The following is a 13,221-nucleotide window of genomic DNA, read 5'->3' as shown; positions in this document are numbered from 1 at the left end:
ATCAGGGATTAGTTATTATCTTTGTGAGAAAACCCTAGTATTGCTTGGAATTGTTTCTTTTTGAGATTGTCTTGTATCTCTTTGTATTCTTTGTTAAGTGGTGAGCTATGTGTCATTCTGTACCTTACAGACAACTACATTGTTTTTGGCGTCAACATTCTTATTGTTTTTCCAACATATATTTTGAGATTAGATTTATCGGATGCGTTAGTTGAGACCCGTTTAACTATGAGCGAATTTGAATTCTAATATATGAACGGCCCCATCACACTAGTCATCTCAGACATACCAATAAAATCAGAGGGAGGAAACGAAGTGCAGTACATTAGTTCAATACATGAGATAAATCTGGCTTTATTCCCCCAGTACACCGATACATGACCTGTGTGAAGGAACTGCAACACACTAGAAGGAAAATGAAACAAACCAAAAGGAAAAACAAACAAAAGAAGACTCACAATTAAAACAAGAGCAGCAGAAGTTTCCATGTCTGTAGTTTGGTGCATGAGTAGAATCTATGGCTTTCTTTGATAATAGGCAGCCGTAGTATAATAGGTTTGCAGAAAAGTGAGAAGGAAAAGAAGAAAAGCACATACGGCCGCAAAAGTTATCACTGGATTAGCGCAGTAGCGTTGCTTCATTCCGCCATAGCAATTACTCAGTACGTCTCCATGATTATCCGTGACCTTCGAGAATAGATCATATAGTTTGTCCGTCATGGGAGCGTCTTCAACCTCGGACCATAAGTCCTCGAAGAAAGCAACCACATCAGCGTCTGTTTTAGGTGTGTTTGCCAAAATCCCGACCTTGCGGAGTAGTTTTGCGTCCTTCTCTGTCTGAACGATGCGCGCCATGCATGCTGAGTAGGCTGTGACATAGAATCCGCGCATTTGATAAGCTTTCTCGAAGGCAATGAGGTTATGAAAGATAGAGCTAGTGTAATCATAGACATGCAAAGTTGGGATCTTCAACTCCCACTCTATGACGTTACTTTCAAAAGTAATATCAAATATTGAGGACTTCTCAGAAGATGAGCGATTTGAGGTTTTCTTTCTGATCATTGTTGCAGATTCTTGAAGCTCTACCGCGCTAGGAATAGATATCTTTGGCTTCTTCGATATAGAGATCATCGAGGACGTTGCTCTTTGGTCTCTCTCCTTTGGAATCCGAGACCAGTGAAAAAGGTCTAGTAGATGACGACAACTTGAAAAGGGACCGTGCATGCTCTTTCGGCACTGCAGTGGGTAGAGATCAGCAAAGTAAGAGAGTGCAAGCTCTTCGACGGTGCAATCGGAGAGGTGGCTCAATAATTTTTGACAGTTTTGAAGTAGACGTTCGATCGCGAAGAAAGGGATCTGGTTCTCGAGCATCAGCAAGTCGAGCTTGATTAACTTCGTGTTTGGATGTGCAACCGTATATAAATACAAAAACTCTGCCGTTATCACCTGATCCTGACTATTTTCATGAGTATCTCCCATCGTAACGAGTTCCATTATTTTTCTTTGATCATTACTGCGGAAGAATTCGGTCATCACGAGCAATATGAAACAGCTATCAAGCAGCAGCATATTTAGAAAGCTTTCGGGGTCCATATAAACCAAATCACCAGAGTAGCATCGACGAGCTCTGTCTTCATCCTGCTTCATCTCCATGAGGTACTTATTGAGATCGAGTCCGCACCAACGAACCAAGAATTTCACAAAAAGACGCTTGGTCGAGTCGGAGATGATAGATTTCTCTTTGGCACGATGATAAGGTCCGATCGCCACCACCCAAGCCCTATCCTGCTCTTTATGATGGCCTTTCGTGTCTATCTCGAAAATGCTCGGGCCGCCTTCCCGACGATTGGGTTCGAGCAACCGTGCCAGCTCCCAATCAGGTAACAGAAAATCTTCATCCTTCTCCTTACATATTTCGATCTCTATCTTTGAGACCCACAGTCTTCCTTTTCCGCTTCCACCACCTTACTCGAATCTGGGACGTCTTCCATTATCCCCTTCCCTTCCCAACTCTTCTCCTCTAATACTCTCATGTATCTTCTTGGGAACCAGTCTATCATTCCCGTACTCGAATCTGAGACGTCTTCCATTAACCCCTCCCTCCTCTTTCGTCTCCGCTCCAACCACCGTACTCGAACCTGGGACGTCTTCCATTACCCCCTCCTCTTTCGCCTCCGCTCCCACCACCGTACTCGAACCTGGGACGTCTTCCATTATCCCCTTCCCTTTCGACATTTCCATGAGGAGGAGAATTGACCTCGTTAATCTCTGGTTAATTACACCCTCACGTATGGTTCTGAACAACTTAGATGATAGGTTAAGGTGATTCTTCCCTTATTAGCCAGCTCTGTAGTTGTTGTCATGCGTGTGAAATATCGCTAACTACTTCAGTTGCAAGAGGGTCAGTTCCTTAGCGGACAGGGTTAGTGTTTTTTAATTGCACCGAGAACTTTTAAACTATTATATTCATACATACATTCTTTAATATAGCAAGGGAAATTATATTTCACCTAAATTCACTTCATCGAATTTAAAGATTCTTATTAAAAATAAAATTATATAAAATTAAATAAATTTTTTAAAAAATTTAAATAATACTGCTCAAATTTTAGATAACTGAAGAAGTATGCAAAGCTTATACAATCTCTTACAACTTTATTTTTAATAAATATTATTTAAATTTAATATATGGAATGATCAAATATAATAAAGAAAATGAAAAATAAAACTATAGATGGTAAAGTAAATTTAGGGGTAAATTAGAGTGTCGAATATTTATCACTATTTTCTTTTTCTTACAGAGAATAAGAATTTTCTATTCTTGTAGTATGATTTCAGGTAACAATAGATATATTTTAAATCATTTAAACAACTTATATGAAGGTAAAATAATTCTTTTATAACTATATTCAATTTTAACAGTAAAATTAGTTATATTTAAAATTAAATTATTTCAGCGACAAGAATAATATTTAAAAAACGTAATAACAATTATGAAAAATCTTTTATTATTATTATTATTATTAAAAAAAGAGAAACACAGTGTTAACGTTGAGATAGTGCTTATTATCATGTGAGCATTACTAATAACTAAATTAATCACTAACCAATTAAGTGACAACAAGATGGTGTATGTTCTTTATATTGTTATGAAACAGAAAAAGGAGACAAGAGTTGACACTGATACATATTAATCTTATTTTGAAGTTACGCCATGGAAGAGGATAAGATAAATGATTGACTGCAAATATATATACTATTAATTAACGACCATTAGTTGACGCCGAGATAGATTTATTTTGTTCTGAACTTAAACCGACGGAATCGTGATGACATTAATGATGTGTTCCAGTCTGTGTCCGAGTCTTCCACAACTTCTCAGGACGTGCACGAATCAGTTAAAGAAATTAAATGCATTAATTATTTTTTCCTTTATGGTTTTATTTTCTTCATGATTGGTGTAATATAATAGAACGACCAATAGACAACATACTATAAGAAATGTGTTAAATTATTATCTCTCTTTTTTCTTTTTTCTTTTTTTTAAGGGAAAGGCCGAGAGAAATTTATTAATTTTCAGAGATAGTAAAAGTAACTAAGGAGAGAATAACTAAGGGAGAGAATAAAACTATATGTCACAGACTTAACCTTTTTGATTGGTTTGATAGTCTGCGTGATGCTCCACTTTGCAAGATAAGATAAGCCTCGAATTATAAGTAGTGTAAAAGAATGAAAATAGATAGAGACTTCAATAAGTTAGAGAATATAATATTTTTTATGAAGTTCTCGCTTCTATTTTAATTTACGTAAAGTACTTTAATATTTATATAGAGGCAAAAAAAACTTACTAAGATTCATAAATATTTTCTCTAAAATATTTAGAAGACTAGAGATAAAAATAAGACCAAAGTTCTAAATATCTTAAATATTTAGAAGGCTAGAGATAAGACTAAGAATCTTAAATATCTCTCCTAACTAGATAATGATATAAGTGAAGCTTTAGTTTCTCCCCAAAGTTAAGAAAAATGAATATTATTTATTTGTTTAACAATACAACAACAAATAAGTATTAGTCCTGCTTATTTATTGTAGTGTCCATCGTGTCTAGCTTTGCTATGATGTCACTTCAGCCTTTGAACATCTTTGCCACTTCGAATTTGACCAAAATTTTGATGGGGTGTTATATTCTCTCCTACCTAATATACAACTACTTCGATCGCGCGCTCACAGTTTTTTTTACTACACTCTAATTGCTTCTTGCCATTAATATCATTCATTGGTTCATATCACACATAGCATTGTTTATCTAAGATCCTTATTACTCCAAGATGTAGTATTGGCATAATTTTGTCAATAATAAGAAGCTTTAAACCAATGATGAGATGGAAGTCATTAACATTTGTCACTAATATGTCAATTTGCCCACTCTATGTCCCAAGTCTGATTTTAACACCTTTGGCCACACCTAACCCTGACAAAGCACTGGAGTTTACTATCTCCATGTGGCTATCCTCTTTTTTTAGCTTGAGACCAAACTATTTGACCTCCGCAAGCAGCATGAAGTTGTGGGTTGTATCGGTGTCGATCATCGCTCGAGTGATTTCATTATTCACCATCAAATTAATGTACATAAATCCCTTATACTCAAGCGGCTTGCCATCCCAAGTTTGTCCTTGGATGAAAATGATGCATCGAATGGCTCCAACAATCATCTCTTCTCCATTGTCCTCTTCCTTCGTGACTTAGATAGCATGTAGTTCTTTTTCGATTTGACAATTACGTGCCAAATGATTTTTCTCGCAAACATAGCAGAAAATCTTCGCATTTTAGGGTTGAGGTGTCGGCCCTCAGTCACGTTCCTTGGAGGGTTCCTTGGCACCTTCCTTGTGGACTTCTTCACTGCCATTGCCAAACATCAACAATTTTAGCTTGGCAGCGTGGTCATTTCTCTACTTATACTTAGGCAATTTTTTTTGCATTGGAGATAGCAGCGTTGAGATTATTAATACCTCTGACCACTAATTCCTTCGATGCCCATAGCTGCAATCCATCAAAGAAGAAGAACAAGTGATTGTCTTCCAACATATTTTGAAATGGATAACATTAAACAGGTGAACTTCTTGATGTAGTTGGTAAGAGTTTTGCTATGCTTCAACCTCTACAAGTCTTTTTCCACGCTAAGAACTTAATATTTTTGGGGTAGAATTACGTCTTTAGCTTGCTCTTCAGTTCGTAGTTATTATTCTTATAACTTGCAGCTATTATTCTTATAGTTAGTAATTACTACTCTTATAGTTCATAATTATTACTTTTATGGTTCACACTTACTACTATTGTAATTCACAATTAATTTAAAATATTTTGTAATTATTAAATGTAATTCGAAGAACATAATTCTAAATTTTTTATTATTATATAAATATATGTGAGACAGCCGATAATTATTATTGCTTGTCTTCTTGAAACAAAAGTAACATAATAGTACATTTTACATGTATTGAAGGTCAATAGGTAATTTCTAATTCATCACTTAATGAGTGTGACACTTTGACGAAGCTTATTATTTTCAAGAGTATATATATATATTTCTTATGAAAACTAGCAAAAAAAAGGTTTGATAAACCCAATCCATTACACTTAGCCCTTTAGTTGTATTGCTTAAATAATTTTCCAACCAAGTTAATTATCTCATAGGCTAGTGGACAGTAACAAACAAGACTTTTCAAGCTTGGCCTAAATTCGACTCTGACCGAGCAACTCACAGGTTGAGCTTCTAACAAAGGGCTCAATCTAGATGGCCCGAAAAGCTCAGCTCGAACCCGCGGCTTGCCGGCCTGATAATCACTTCTACTCTACTCTATTTGAACCATACGTCTGAAAAGCAGTACAGGATCCTCTTAAATTCACAGAGACAAAATACACATCTTTGAAAGTATGCAGCAAATCTTTTAGTTTATCTAGAGAATCTCAGTATACTAAAAACATCTAAAAATGATATTTTGTTTATTGGCTGATCTACTTCTTACTTGGAATTCATCTCATACTCAGTTCCTATGCATGAACTATTTTACGTCCATCAGTTTTGCCATTTACGAGGGAGGAAAAAAAGAGCTCAGATCTTTCCATCTATAACTAGAACAATGTATTGCATCTAGAAACTATACTCAAAGACTATATAAAAAGTCCGCTTTTAATTTTACTAAGTCATGTTTCCGAATCTAATAAAAAACAGCATGCATTACCTATCTAAATTATAGCAAAGTACGTACAAGATGTATAATATTAATTTTGTAAAGGTACATAAATAAATGTATGCTTTCAATAACAGCTTAATGAGTGAAAAATTCTAAATTTATGATTTAAAAACTGAGGAGCCTAAAACAGCCAATAAGATAATTAGGAAGCTTTTTCATGCAATATAAGGGAGATAAATAAGCCGCTATATTGATATACAGGTACAGCACGCACTACAGGACTCGGCATAAATCATTTTTCACATTCTCATAAGCACGAATTATACAACTTTAGATTCAACATATTCATCTTAGAGAGCCCCTAACCAGGCATTTCACCATTCACTAGTGCAGAATTTGCAAGCAATATGTTACCCATGGTCATAACAAGCTTAATTTATTAAAAAGCCATTAAATTTTTAATGTAGTAAGAATTAGGGGTGACAAAATTTGAATAAGTACGACAAATTGCAAATAGTTTACAAGGTCATTAATTTCTTTGATTACAGGGTCAACTAAGAGAGGGAGAATACATAGTTGTGACAAGACTCTAAACTTCAGCTCAAGGCAGCGATGAGTTTAAGAATGAGGTCGTGTTAATCGCATAGTTGGGAGCTCTGTTCTCGTCGACTTCAAATCTAGCAACTCCTCTCGGTGGCTATCGTCGGCACTCATCTCGAAGCGGCGGCTGCTTTTCTTTGTGCTCAGGATCTAGCTAAAATTAATAGAACTATAATTTTTATGTTTGAATGAGTTTGATGATGAAAGTAGGTTAATTTGTTTATTAAATGCATTATTTTTATAGAATAAAATTTAAATTTAATATAGGGTAATCCGGTTAGACGGGTTGTGTTATCGTGTCGTGTTAACACGACCCGTTTATTAAACGAGTTAGACGGGTCGTGTTACTGTATCGTGTTAATACGATTCGTTTATTAAACGGGTTAGACGGGTTGTGTTGTGTTATCCATTTAATAATCGGATCGTGTTCGTGTCTAATAAATGCAACCTGTTTATTAATCGGGTCGTGTTCGTGTTAGGATAAAGTTGACCAGACCCGAATCTGACCCGACCCGAACCCGCTTAACCCGACTCGATTGCCACCGCTAGTAAGAATTAAATCATCGTGCACATTTAAACCTAAGCTTAATCTCATTATTATCTAAGTGAAATTATCTCAAAAACTTGCACATTTTTCATAGCAGAAAGCATGTCCAATGAACTTCGTACCAGGACTCAAAGTCTACATATCCAAGCCGCCGGCTAGTCCTCGTCGTCCTCGAGCTGTTGCCTCCACCTCCTCCTTTTCCTTCAACTCAAGTCTATATCTCCAAGCCGCTGAGTAGTCCTCCTCGTCCTCGAGCCACTGCCTCCGCCTCCTCCTTTTCCTTCTCCACCTCCTCGTGGTTTTAAGCTTGGACTCGATTCGGGCTCAATCCGACTAGACTAGAATAATAGGCTTAATTCAAGTTTGAGATCAGCTTGAATGGGGCTCAAAATTAATTTCTTGCCGAGCCCGAGCGTACACTCCTATCCCGTAGAGCCTGTCATGTCTCACTCTGAACCAGCCAAAACTCTACAGAAGCAACACTATTTACCCCCAAAACCAATTGAATTTCTAGTTTCAAGGAATGTGGTTGAAACTGATACACCAAAGAGGAATTTCGTATGAAACTATAATGGCATAATCTCCGCAATTGCTTTGAAATTGAAAGCAAGGAAAAGAAGCCACTGATTCTATCCTATAAAAAAGAAGGAAAATGGAACAGGAGGTTGATACATCACAAAACAACAACAACAACAACAACAACAACAACGATTTGGCTCAAGTTAATCAGAAGCTCTTTAAAGAGAACTTCTAAAATGGATCAGAAGGATTCAGGACAAAAATGGTCAAAAAAAATTCTGCGGTTATTGCAAAAGAGGAGGTCAGAAGGATGATGAAAATGGTCAAAAACATCTTGCAATAAATAGAAAACAACCACTAAATCTGGCTAAAAATCTACACTATCCTGAAAACATTTGTTCGTCTGAAGGGGATGATAAAAATGGGTGTATAAGTCTTAATTACAAAAGCAACTTATAAATCAGGCCAAAAACCTACACTACCTGAAAAAAAATTTAATTCATATGTTAACACAAACAGATTCTTCAAAAACATTCTCCACCGTTCCAAGCTTCAGGTCAATTCATCTTATTTCCCCTTTTTTTTATTTCTTTTCTTTTCCTCTCGATCCCAACGGTCACCGACATGGGAAACATACTCCATGAAATCCTTCGAATAAACACACTCCACTTCCCCAAAAGGTTAGTTTTTGACATATAAGTATCCTAAGGTCCCAAGATTCTAAGTTGCTAACACATATGTAACATGGTTCCTTCAAAATCAATATAGTAAGCACTCTTCCCTAAATCAAGTATATTTCTACAAGAATCCTCAAGCTAGTTGCTTGTCTTCATCTAAATATTCTTCTACATATAACAATCAGAATGTGCAGTGATTGAGTTTCCTGTTCATCTTTCTCCCATTCAATAAGAATATCTGTTACATATTAAACGTAACAAATGCATGTAATAATTTAATTTAACAATTAGGATTGATAAGGAAGAAATTCAAACTCTTTCTTTTAGCTTACAACCTCTAAAGTAAAGTTCCAGAAGCCTCCTATCTACATCAAACATCCTGGCCGTCGGTTTGACTCGACACCCCATCCATACTCTTCAAACCTTCAGCCATCATCCGGTGCCTATTCTGTGCATGCCTCTCGACAGCCACGAAGTATAAGCCTTTCAAATCAAAATTCAGGATTACAATTAAAGAAAGATGAAATGGATGAAAGATGTCTTCTTCTTAAGACTGGAAAATATGGACATCCACAACAAAGTACATACTTATAGCAGTCCCAATTGCACACATCCAGAGAATCCTCTGCGACCACTTATCCCCAACAACACCTCTTCCCATCATTGCAGACTACAAATCGATATTGCTTGCTGCACACAAATCAAGATCCACAAGAACACCCAATATCAATTGTCGAATGTCGACTAAAATCCCTATTTGGTACTCTTTACCTGTAGAAATTCATGAGTGAAGAACAACACTAGTACAAATTTCTAATCAAAATGCCGAACTATGAACCAAACAACTATATCAAGGTCAAACAAACCCAACAGAACAACAATGAACCAAACGACCAACCTTGTTTAACAAACTAGCCAGATATAAACCTTAAAATATATTGTAAAAGGGAGGAAAGAAAGAAAAGTCCAAACTTTTTTACAAGACAGAAAGAACCCATATCATCAGAGGAAAGGAATTGATTTTCAATCAAAATTCCAATTTGGTATTCGAAAAAATCATAAAAAAGGAATTAAAGAATGAGGAAATCAAATCTTTAGTTTAATCAACAGTAGCACCAAAAAGAAAGAGAAGTGCCCGCAATGATAGATAAATTTATGGAAACCAACACTGTAATTGAGAATGGGCGAGAGTAGCCACCGCTGCCAAATCACTAGAGTTGGAGTTCTTGTGGGATCGTAGGAGAGAAAAGGCTTTAAACAATACCAGGGGGGGAGGGGTGATAATTCCGCCAAAATGCCCTAAAATTATTGCTCATTTTCACGTAGATCCTCCTATTTTATTTTGTTGTGAGTTGTAACATTTTGAATTTCTCAACCATCTATCTTACTCTATAATTGACCTTATGATAGTGATGTGATTTTACTTTTAACTAAAAAAAATAAACGGATAACATGTCGAAGGTTTTACATAGTTAAAAAGATTAATGTGCCACGAAAAATAAATAAGGATTAAGGAGATATATGTGAAAATGAATAATAATTTATCTGTGAAAACGAATGATATTTTAAGAGGTCTAAGCATAGTTATTTCAACTTTTTTAATTTCATCCCTTGCAATATATGTTTACTGCATTTTACACCCTAAATTTTCAAATAAAAAAGGCATCCCAATTAGATGTGACATACAAATACCCCATATATATTTTCCTTTCAAACTTAAACAAAAAAATAAAGATAATCCCAACTAGATGCAGTCAATGATAAAAAAAAATGCTAAAACATTTACAACAATTTTATTGTTTACTCAAATATATATATACTAAGAAAACAAATACTATTTCTCTCCACGCTTTCTCTATTTTTAAGGTACATTTGATCAGGCACAAATCAGAGCTTACTATATCCGAACTCCTCTTTAAAATATTTTTTTTATAAATGTGGTTATTTACATCTTTTTGCTACACCAAGTAAACTAGGTTTGATGGACAATGGCTAGGGGTGAAAAACAAATAGGGTACGAATCGTATAGTGCTAAACCCATATTTGAATTCATACATTTGCTTCAAGAAACTGATTCAGATATGGATATTAGACAAATAACAAAATTTAAAAACATCTCCTAACTAAATGGATATAAATATAAATCAGATATGAATCAAATTTTAAACGAATACAAACACATATCAAATACGGATTGGATATTAAACAAATACGAATGCAGACCTTAAATGGATATGAATGCCAAAACATATATGAATGCCAAAACATATCTTAAACCATATTTAGACTAAACTAGATAATGACCAGAACAAAAGAGTCATAATATTCTCTTACATCGCCTACAATTAGCAAGACTAGAACTAATCCAAGTTCAAATCATCTCATATTCTATAGTAACAACATGCAAAAGGTGAGAACAAATCAAATCATGAGTTTACAGGACATATCTTCCCTCTTCCTTTCACATTTCAGACTTCATTCTATGTAAACTAGACATCCTTAGTATTTACTAAGATTTTAAGAGATTATAGGCAATGGATAGGCAAACAAGGGATCATGTAGCGCCTAGATGCTAGGCGGGAGCCCAAAATTCAAGATAATTAGAAGCTAAAATTAAAATAAATAATAGATAGAGAAGAAGTTAAAACTAATACATACAATCTAAACAATATACTAATGCATTCTTGTTAAGAACTACCGTAAGCTACTAGAATCCACCAATTCATCAACATGCACAATAATATTGAATTTCTGAGTCAATCTACGTACTAAACTATGATACAAAATGCTAAGGCGACCGGTCACCAAAGTGGGATTTAAGCGGAGCCTAGTTATATTCTATCTAAGCGGGAGCCTGTCCGTTAAGGTGGAAGTTTTTTAAAAGAATGGAATTTACAAGAGTATGTGTGCACTTTATGTATAAAAATGACGGGAACAAATTGCAATTTTCAATATTGGAAGTGGATAAACGATTACCTATAAAAGATGGTATCCAGATTCACAAGAATTTGGAATCTGCTTTTCATCTTAACCAGCAGAAATTGAAATATCAAAAGAACAGATTGTGCTCTCCGGTTATACACAATGTTGAATATATGTCTATTAAATCCTTCATAGTGGTTACCAAAAGACATCCATAAAGGGCTGCAAATTAAAAAGCTGAGATGAATGAAAACCCTCCTAACAAAACAACAAGAGATGTTCCTCTTGAAGGAAGAAAATTAGCATCATTTAAGTCAAAAACATGTACTCGACACTAATTTACAGCAACAAACCATGAAGCTGAGAAATTTTCTCAAAATTGGATTATTGGAGTAAAGCCAGAGGTCAAGAAAATAGGATCTTTTGGGTATATAAAGAACATTTAACTGCAGATTTTCTCAAAATTAGTCATCAAAGCTAGCATCTAAACCCTTAATCCTAGGAGAGAAAGGAGATATGAACAAAAAATTGTTTTGTCTGCATACAACCACCTAAATTTCTGCCTATTGCAAACAACATAAAGAAAGAATTAAGCTAAAATCATCTCAATCCAGAACATTTGCCCAATTCAAAGCGCTGACATCTCGGATCAAATTGGAAATGAATTCTCAAAAGCAATGCGGCAGCATAGGCTTTGAAGGAAAACAAAGATACGATCAAATAAAACAAAATGTAATCATGCTAACTAAGGCATTTCATGAAACAGATGAATCCCCACATACCTGCTGAATGATTGAAGAATCTCCTTCCAAAACACAAGGCGTCTTTGACGGCGTCGGAGCAAGAAGGGGACCTCGAAATCCCTAAAGGGGCACAGGCTCGCGTTCCTCTCCCCTATCGATGGTTTCACACTCCTCCCCAACACCGACGACCCCGCGGCTGCGGCACTGGAGAAAGTTGGCGACGAGGCCAGAGAAGCCGGCGAATAGGTGGTGGCAGGGGCGGCAGCGAGGGGGAGGAAACGGAGTAACGGTTGAAGAGGGACCGAAATGGAGGCGGCTAATGGTAAGCTGTTAGGGCTACACTGTTAGCGGGTCGGGTCGGGTCCGGTTAGATAGTTGGGTTGTAGAGTTAGTTATTTCCTTTTGCGGTTAAAAAGATAGTTAATCCGACCCGTTTTCCTTCAAACCCCACGTTTTGTTGGTTATAGTTATTCACACTTTTGTTCGTTTTCAATTAGCTCCTGTAATTTACTTTAATACCTTGAAACACCGTATAAGATCATCTAATACCATTGAGTAAGCTTCTTAATATTTAGATAAAATACAAGAGAAATGAAGTCTAAAAAATCAAATAAGAGATATCTTAGATATTTTATTTTATATTTTCTCGGTAAAATAAACATAACTATCCTAATTTTTAATACTCAAAAAAGAGAACTAATACTAGTATAAGCTATTTTAATATTTAATTTTATATTAGTATAATAAGTAATAATTATATTTAATGTGATATAAATTAATATTAAATATTTAAAAAATAATAAAATTATACTGAAAGTTGGTGATGTTTTAAATCAAATGATAAAAATACCCTTAAATATATATTAAAACAGTACTACTAAACACTATTTTATTATACTGCAGACTTAATAAGTTTCTATAAATCGCATTGTACTGTATTTAAGTAATAATATTCTCTATTTTATGGGGTGTTGTTAAGTTAAAAGTTAACTCAAGGATAATTTTAACAAAATTATCCTA

At 35.2% G+C, this 13,221-nt stretch overlaps 2 protein-coding genes across 3 annotated transcripts; both read right to left on the bottom strand.

Annotated features, from left to right (window-relative positions):
* Positions 1-354: 354 nt before the first annotated feature.
* On the bottom strand, positions 355-2,234 carry LOC140766849 (UPF0481 protein At3g47200-like). Its single transcript, XM_073106509.1, has 3 exons — positions 2,049-2,234; positions 597-1,904; positions 355-405 (listed from the first exon to the last, which is right to left on the bottom strand). The coding sequence occupies exons 1-3, from the start codon at positions 2,232-2,234 to the stop codon at positions 355-357; spliced, it is 1,545 nt and encodes a 514-aa protein (XP_072962610.1).
* Positions 2,235-8,684: 6,450 nt separating this feature from the next.
* On the bottom strand, positions 8,685-12,781 carry LOC140767207 (uncharacterized). Of its 2 annotated transcripts, none has more exons than XM_073107042.1 (3): positions 12,241-12,781; positions 9,125-9,307; positions 8,685-9,019 (listed from the first exon to the last, which is right to left on the bottom strand). In XM_073107042.1, exons 2-3 carry the CDS (start codon positions 9,198-9,200, stop codon positions 8,907-8,909), a joined length of 189 nt encoding a protein of 62 aa, XP_072963143.1. In that variant the 5' UTR covers positions 9,201-9,307; positions 12,241-12,781; the 3' UTR covers positions 8,685-8,906. The 2 variants fall into 2 exon arrangements, with proteins under 2 accessions (XP_072963143.1, XP_072963142.1); XM_073107041.1 differs by having other exon boundaries at positions 8,707-9,019; positions 9,125-9,226; positions 12,241-12,537.
* Positions 12,782-13,221: the final 440 nt, after the last annotated feature.

The sequence above is a fragment of the Typha angustifolia genome, chromosome 9 (genome assembly GCF_048772165.1).
Source record: "Typha angustifolia cultivar Huaian chromosome 9, ASM4877216v1, whole genome shotgun sequence".
NCBI classification, from domain to species: Eukaryota; Viridiplantae; Streptophyta; class Magnoliopsida; order Poales; family Typhaceae; genus Typha; species Typha angustifolia.
This window is presented reverse-complemented; position numbering and strand designations above follow the sequence as displayed.

Coding starts and splice junctions, on each gene's coding strand:
- LOC140766849 (XM_073106509.1), bottom strand. CDS start 2,234: ATGTCGAAAGGGAAGGGGATAATGGAAGACGTCCCAGGTTCGAGTACG. Junction 1,905..2,048: donor AGTACGGGAATGATAGACTG/GTTCCCAAGAAG, acceptor GAAATATGTAAG/GAGAAGGATGAAGATTTTCT. Junction 406..596: donor CAGTGATAACTTTTGCGGCC/GTATGTGCTTTT, acceptor TTTTCCTTCTAG/TGTGTTGCAGTTCCTTCACA.
- LOC140767207 (XM_073107042.1), bottom strand. CDS start 9,200: ATGATGGGAAGAGGTGTTGTTGGGGATAAGTGGTCGCAGAGGATTCTC. Junction 9,020..9,124: donor TGCAATTGGGACTGCTATAA/GTATGTACTTTG, acceptor TTGATTTGAAAG/GCTTATACTTCGTGGCTGTC.